The following is an 8271-nucleotide window of genomic DNA, read 5'->3' as shown; positions in this document are numbered from 1 at the left end:
CATTTCTGTGCATTCTGAAGTGCTGTCATTATGAGGCTTAAATATGTATCATACCACAAAAATGTACTCTCACATAACACTGAGACAAAATAAGAAGAAGCACTGACAAAATGGAGATCAATAACTTTGAGAGTTAGTCTATATAGCTCTTCTTCCAAAAGCCATTAATTTGAATTTATCTTACAATTAAATGAATAATCCTCTGGTGACCTTATTGATTATAAACACAACCTGAGATGGCCCCCATAGGTCAGGATGACTAATGTGAAGATATAAAAGTCCGACAAGTGATTCATGCCCTCAGCAGTATCAACAATTTCCCTTGGTCATGATGACAAACAAGTGCCAAGATATGTCAGAAAAACACAAGATTTTTTAAGTGATGTGAGATTATACTGTTGTAGCATACAAGTGAAAAAAGCGCTTTTAAAATAAACTACAAACTGGACACATAAAGGTGAGATTACTATATGGTCCAAAACTTTAAATGAGGTATTTCTCAACCTGTTTAGGCTGTCACTAAATATAGGAAATCCCAAAGTTTACTGTACCAAATTTTTTATTATTTCAAACAAACTTCTGTACAAAAACATCAAAGCAGGCAAAGAAATCCTGTAACTTCAGCAAACAGCACATGACAACTCACAGAATGTTTTAAGGTTTACATTTTTATTATACAAGTGACAAATAGTTTTCCTCTGGGCTACTTAAAGATTTAAGACGTCATTGACAAAAAAATGCAGGTAAGCATATATTAACTTCAGTTGCCAAAGCTCAACAGAATGGCCTGTCATCCACCTAATTTACCTAATGGGAAGTGACTATGAACAAAGCAGGATTTTCCCTAACATACATTTTTAAATGTCCCCCCATTAAAAATGGAGCCTGTAAACAGTGGATTTACTACTGTGAAAAAAGTGTGGTCATTGCTTTCACAAAAATAAAAAGATCTAATGTGAGTGAGTTCTAACTCTCCGACAACAATATAGCAACCGCCTGCTGCAGCTGCAGAGGTGTGACATGAATGATGGATGACATCGTGGTGCTGTCCAGTATCAGGACATGCATGACATTGGCACCTGCGGTTTCTGATCAGGTCTAAGAAACCTCACAGGGGTTGCTCTGCTCAGAAACAAGCTCTCAAGTCAATCCCTACTCCAGAGAACTTGTGACATTAGTATTTTTTAAAGACTGAGTTCAATGACACAGTTTGCCACAGTGCAGCCGAGTTCCAGCACACCAAATGCATCTTCAAAGTCTTAAGGTAATGTTTTTAGAAGAGATTGCATGAAAATTCCAGTGAAAGCACACAAACCCTGATTTATCTATATGGGAATAAGCAAATACAAATCTGAATCTGTGCACAGGCACTGGAGTTTCCACACATACATGCAAGCAAAGTACACAAAATCAAACACATTTTCAGAACGTGACTTCTGCAAGAATATGTACAGCAACTGCAGACCACCCAGGAGACACACTTAACAGAGCATGAGCACTTTGCTGCTTTTGGCAAAGTATTTCTATTCCATTAACTGGAAAATCTACCAGAAACTCAGCAAGGAACTTAACTTATTGAAGTATCACATCTCAAAAGTCAGTGAAGAGCAGTCAGCTGATAATTATTTTTGTGTTGACTCTGAATCATCTAATGAATAACACTATCAGGAACTTAATGGAGCTCCTAAGAACAGATCAGCTCTTAAATTTAAACCATCTCTGGTCTGATGTGGCCGATTTGACACCAGGGAAGTTTGCTACAGAAGAGTGGACTAGTTTAGATCACCCAAAAAATTACTTACTGGCTAGAGCTGTCTGGTAGTTAATGCTCACTGTGATATATTTACACTGACAAACTTTTTACACTGACAAACTTTTTCCAGTTAAGTCAAGGCATTAGTATTTTCCCTTTCCTTTCTAAATCTAATAAAATTATACAGAGTTTTCAAAATCTAACAATGATCTTCAAGCATATTTTCTGTTTATTTATACTGCATCTGAAAAAGGATATGAATTTCCTCAGTTGTTGAAAGGTATGGGTTATACTGTAAAATTACCTGTTTGAAATACATTTTTGGATGCCAGACAGAATATAATCCTTAAAATCAGGTGGATCTCCACTTATTACAGGAAAGACAATGCATTTTATGAGAGTGATGAACAGTCCGGTATTCTCCTATTCATACTAGTTTGACAAGATCTTAAAACTGACCAAAAAAACTGAGCACATGTTCTTTAAAACATACCAAATGAAGTTTGCTTTCTCTTATATTAACTTTCTTCTTTAAAGTTCCTTTTCTGTGGTACCTTTGACATTTCAGTTTGATTTCCATTTTCTCTTCACTATTACTTATCCGACAGAGGAGGTGTTTAAGGATTAAAATGCACAGATAAAGTGTCATAACTGAAGTATCTAAGTAAAAAAGTATTTTAAAAGTCAAAAGATAAAGGCTAGAAAAAAAACTCAGGTTGCACTATATAAGTCAGTCAGGTTACGAAGAGATTCGTATGTTTTAGCAGTGTGAAGAAAATGGTTATGTAAATACACACAAGTATTAACATCAAACTGTATTAAATTATGTAAACATACACATCTTCTGTGATCAATACAAACATCTACTTGTCTCTGGGTACTACTGCAGCATAGCTCGAATTTGTTTTGAAGTAGATTCATCATTCAGGTGTTTTGTAGTGAACCTAGAAATTACAAGTTAAAACAATAATTTATAAAATGAACAGGGATAGGAAAAGTCTGAACACTTCAGCCTGTTTCTGAAATCAGAACAGTTCAGTTACACAAAGGAGGAGTTTACATGTTCCTCTACCAATCACTGGAATTTAACTATTAAGAATCTGGTGCTCTTCATCTTCTAAATACCCTATGCAATAAATTATTAATAGAAGGTGGAGAACTGTGGCTAAATCCTGTTTGGTATCTGTCTATGACAGTGTCATAATCTTGGGTCAAAATTATCTTTTATTTTTTCTTGTTAAAAGCTTCAAAAGAAGCAAAATCATGAAAAGACATAAGAAATATGGTAAATATTAAAACCACTTAGGGAACTAGACTGATTTTTGGCATATCTATGCCTTTAAGCAGTTTTCATAAGTATTTTGAGAGGACTGAAGAGCTTTAGTGTGTTTTTTTTTCTGTTTAAACCCAAGCATTCTCCACTGTTTATGCTAATAGGGAGACTTACTGTAACATAAGTTTGAAATGTACTTGATACCTGTAGGATTTAACTCCAATTAATTCAAAAGACATGATAAGCAAATATGGAGGTGCAGTTCTCCCTCTGTCCAAGCATTCAACAGCTAGAGAACTCAAAACAGCTCTGAAAGCTTTGGTACTGACTTCCTTCTCAGCTTCAGAGAAGTGTCAGACCCCCATGTGTCTTCCTTCCCAAGACAGCACCTTAAAAAGGATTGGGATTTAGGATGCTTAGCTTTTCTTGAAGCTGTATAATTTAGCAAGATTTAAAAAAAGAAAAGTCTTAGTAAGATGGAAAGGGAGAAGGTAAGTACTTAGTGTTTGAAAAATAGAAATCTGACAATTTCCAAAACGTTCTAGATGCTGGGGTATTTTGTATAGCAAATCTTAGCTAGGATGTACTGCTTATAATATTAATAGTTATTGTTTATTCAAGTGAAATGAAATGGGAAGAATATTAAAAAACCTCAGGTGATGAAGGCAAACATGAGAGGATAATCTTATTAAATGAATCTTCTAAAGTGAAGAATCTTAAATAATAGATGGGGAGAAAAACAAAGAAATTTTCTAAGACTGAGTCACACATACCTGAGAGCATTCAGGAGTCCTTCCACAGAGTCAGGTGGTTGTTCCTTTAAAACTTTTATGCATCCCTTCATCTGGGAACAGAAGCATGCCACTATTGAACAATAATATATGAATTGCACTAGCTGAAAACAAGGAAAAATTTCACCATATACAGGCAAGTTTACTTTCTTACTGAGTGTTAATGTGGCTTTATATGACACAATAAAAGCATTACAACTTATTAAAAATAATCTCAAAAACTTAACTTTGGAGAAAACATATACTTTAATAAGCATTTGTAGAGAGTAAATTATGTATCAAATGGCTATATTTTAACTTGTATACTGCTTCTCCAATTCCAAGTAAGAAACACAAAAATCAAAATCATCTGATATAAGGTGAAAAAAAGAGATTTTGGGAGTTCCATGTCATTGCTGTTAACAACTATAAAAAGAGATGTTTAATCTTTGACTTCTATTTTTATGTTTGCATACAAGGAAGTAATTTTAAGTATTCAGTTTTTAGTTGCAAACCTAATCAGTGACAACTCATGATTTGTTTCATAACTAGTGGTTTAAAATTTAATCTAAGAAGTCCATGATGTTGATTTTAACTCCACACTTAATGAACATCTTTGTGGAGACTGTAAAAAACAGGCTGAAACTCTGTCCAAATTTACAGAAGGGGAAATGAAGCAGAGAAAGCAGGAACAGAATTCATTTGACCCATTGTACAGACTCCCTAGCTAGTCAAAAGAGAAGAAACAAGGAATTCTTCTGACCTATTCGGAATGTATCTTCATATGTAATGAATTATGCCCCAGAAGTACTTATTTCTTCCCACTGCTATGAAGACATCTAATCTAGCTATCCAGAAATTAGCCTAGATTAATTCCATCCTATTCAAAATGACAGATAAAGACACGGCTGAGTCAAGATTTGAATCCTTTAATTTTCCAAGTCACATTGGAGTGCTAAATCTACGTGTCAGAATCTTCTTTGAAGCTGAACAGCACCTCTGCCTTATTAAAGCAGCGGATGATGAAACAATTGAAGTCAGAGTCCATTTATGTGCCAGCAAAAATTAGTCAGAAAATGTAGTTCAGCATCCTGGACAGGGACCAGCCCAGTGAACACTGTTCACTGCTCAGCTGGCTCATTTCTACCCGGAAGGTGTAACCAGCTTTGCAAATAGCAGATCAGATGACATTCTCAGGCTAACACCAGTGTTTTGAAGTAACACAGGTATTTTTTCATAAACTGTAGAAACTCAAGTCTACATGCACATCACTCAGTACAGGTTTACATGCCCAAACAGATCTGATCAGACCAGACCAAGTCAAAGGGGATAAAAAATAAAACAATTTGTCTTAATTTCTGTGAGAACAAGAAAACAAGTAGGATAATGTTGGGGATTGGTTTCTGTTTCTTCTTCTCAGGGAATTTTCTCCCAAATGTGTTGCTAGGAGACAATAACGACCGGGTACTCAAGACAGACAAAAGAAGTTGTGCTGCTCAGGGGAGGGAGGCGGCTGGCTACTCTCTCTTTTTACCTGGGGGTTTCTCTGGGAAGGTTAGCGATACCAGGAGAACTGCGCTGCGGAAAAGGGGTTGGGTGCAGCTCCTAGATCTCTTGTGCCCTCGGAATTCTGAAGGGAAAGAGGCTGCGGTCGCTGCGGGGAGAATCCGTCACCATTGCAGGGTTCCATCTCCTGCTGCCTTTCTTCTACCGTCAGTGGGGCTCTGCTCGTAAGGGCGGCCGATGCCCTGGGACCTTAGTAACACCCCACCTCACCAGAGGACTCTTCTCCATCCGCTGGGGTGCCTCAGGGGAAACCCCGGGATGCCAAGCCCGCCTTTCCCCTGTTCTGCTCGGAGCCGGGCCGCTCCTCTGCCACTGCCCGGTTTTTCTGTGGCACTGTCGCCCCGCACCCCCGGCACAAAACCCAACGGGATGCCCGCGGTTACACCTACAGCTGCGGACTTTCTGACACAATTCTTCCACCACCCCGGCATTTTTGTTTATTTCTGCCTTTTCCATCTCGAATCCTGTTGGGGCAGCGGGATCGATGCCCCAGGGTTTGTACAGCAAAGCCTCTCTCCCATCCCTTACCGTCGGGGCCAGGCCGCCATTACCGCGTGCTCCCCGAGCCCGCGCCACAGCGCCCCCTGGCGGCGCGGCGGGATCACAGCACCTGCCCCGCCCACCGGGAGCAGCAGCGCCCCTGGTGGCCGGGCCCGGGACTGCAGCGAGGGGGAACGCTCACAGAGCAGGGGGACACTGTTCATCGGGTTTTGGGCTCTGGTTTTCCCTTCTGTCAGTCATTGATGCCATTGTTTGTTTGCCTTGGGAAGAGACTGTTCATTGGGTTTTGTGCTCTGGTTTTCCCTTTCGTCAGTCATTGCTGCCATTGTTTGTTTGCCTTAGGAAGAGGCTGTGTATCAGGTTTTGGGCTCTGGTTTTCCCTTTTGTCAGTCATTGCTGCTATTGTTGTTGTTTGTTTGCCTTGTTATACACGTACCTACTAGTAAAGAACTGTTATTCCTTTTCCCATATCTTTGCCTGAAAGTCCCTTGATTTCAGTCATAATGATTGAGGGAGGGGATCATGTTCTCCATTCCAAGGGAGGTTCCCACCTTCCTTGCAGACACCTGTCTTTCAAACGAAGACAGATGTCTAAGCTAGGAGACTGTAATTAATAGCTCGAAGTACAGCCTTCAGTCTTGAAAGACTAAGGAAAGGGTAACATACTCTACTGTCCCTGAAATTCTCTTGAAATAGATTGAATGGCTGAAGTGAATAGTTTGGAGAAAATAATTGCTTAACATAGTAAAGCAAACCCATCATCTCAAACATCAGGAGATTTTTTTTTTAATGATAAAAAATCACTAAACTAATTATGCAAACCAAGATTTGGGATCATGCATTCCTTTTTTAAAATTCAGTCATATATCTCCTGCCTCCCCTTTACATCTAGCTAACTTTCCTGTAAGATTACAGGGCTTTGGGATAAATGTGAGAAACAAAGTACACAAAAGGTATATTTGGTCCTATCAGAATTTCATTTGTGTTGCCTCTGTAGGCAAGAGACTGAACTACCAGTCAGGAAATCTGCATTCAAGTCCCAGGCTCTATCTGCTTCATGACCTTGAACAAATCAATTCACTTCATTGTGACAAATCTTTCCCTCTGTAGAGAGTCAAAGAGGAGATGTGGCAAAATTCTGGAATCCACAGATGCAAAATGCTAATGAAGACCCAGTGTCATAGATGGCAATAATGCATGTTTTTTTCTTTTCTTTTGAAGTAGGCTGTGTTGTAAAGGGAAACACTTGGCATCTTTTTCACTAATAACAGCTTATTTCTGCTGAAAAGAAGTGCTGCATGAGATGTAGGTTTGTAAAAAACATGTAGGGAAAAAAAAGAGTACTTTTTCCATGTGTGCTTGCAATTTCTCAAATGGAAAAATCAAATTGATTTCTCTGTGACTGGCCATGCCAAAGATAAAACTGAGGGATCATTATCAACATTACAACAGTAACATTTCACTTCTGCTTCACTTCAGATCTCAGACAAAGCAGAGACAACACTGAACATCTCCTTATTTACAAGAGAACTACTATGAAAAATGAGCACTTCAGCATTGATAAATTACCTGATTTAAAAAAAAATGATGACCACAGAACTTATTCCAGGCGAGGTGTAATACTATATTATTTTAGCCTAACTATACAGTTTTCAAGAAAGCAGAGCTAACCAAGAAAAAATATTATCTGTGCCTGGAAGAAAATGAAAAGAAAAAAAGCTGGTCCTTATTTTATTTTCAAACAAACTGATGCATTAAAGCACACAGGTGAAGACAAATTCTAAATTTTGCCATTCAAAAGTAATTAAAATTATTTATACCGAGCCATAAGCTTGTGCTGAAAAAGAGCTGCCAACTAGTATTCTCAAACCTACAGAGTATTAAAGAAAGGCTTCTCTTACATCAATCTTTGATGTCTTTGAGAAAGCTCCCACAGGATGGACGTGATCATACAGGATAATAACTCCCACCATTACTCGCATGCAGAACATAAGGGTCTCTTCACTGGTGAATCTACTCCTGTACTCTCTGGAAAACAAAACAAAAGAAATAAACATTCTAGACCTTTTACTAGACAATTTTAAAAACCAGACTATGAGTGCATACTATCTAAACCAAAAGTGTATTTTAAGGTTGCAGATGCACATTAGTACGGCTTTATCTGTGAATTCCACAAGCCCATGCCAATTTAGAGGAATGGTACTCTAAATTCCATAAAGAATTTAGGCTCTAAATTCTAATTTAGAGAATTAATGTAAACCTCTTGTCATACCCATGCACAGTTGAGATCCTCAAAATGTATGTGATAATGGCTTCATAGAAAACTTCATGAAATATGATGGACACTGATCATACTTCATTTTAATCTCAGAAACATCACATGCTGGGACCTCAAAGGAAAGCTACTG

The 8271-nt window shown here is 38.2% G+C and overlaps 1 protein-coding gene across 14 annotated transcripts in view; it reads right to left on the bottom strand.

Moving 5' to 3' along the window:
- Positions 1 to 541: 541 nt before the first annotated feature.
- The window catches only part of CYRIA (CYFIP related Rac1 interactor A), a 56318-nt gene continuing 48588 nt past the window's right edge, over positions 542 to 8271 (bottom strand). For 12 of the 14 annotated variants that reach the window (XM_086875827.1, XM_086875824.1, XM_086875830.1 and 9 more), the window contains 3 exons: positions 7765 to 7891; positions 3800 to 3870; positions 542 to 2697 (listed from right to left, as the gene is read on the bottom strand). In XM_086875827.1, coding sequence (XP_086731953.1) covers positions 2634 to 2697; positions 3800 to 3870; positions 7765 to 7891 — 262 coding nt within the window. In that variant the 3' untranslated portion in view covers positions 542 to 2633. Of the gene's footprint in view, positions 2698 to 3799; positions 3891 to 7764; positions 7892 to 8271 lie in introns of all 14 variants that reach the window. The other 2 variants (XR_015282733.1, XR_015282732.1) reach the window with 1 other exon arrangement.

The sequence above is a fragment of the Cyanistes caeruleus genome, chromosome 2, assembly GCF_971803275.1.
Source record: "Cyanistes caeruleus chromosome 2, bCyaCae1.hap1.1, whole genome shotgun sequence".
NCBI lineage: Eukaryota > Metazoa > Chordata > Aves > Passeriformes > Paridae > Cyanistes > Cyanistes caeruleus.
The sequence above is the reverse complement of the archived record's forward strand: the minus strand, read 5'-3'. Positions and strand labels throughout refer to the sequence as shown.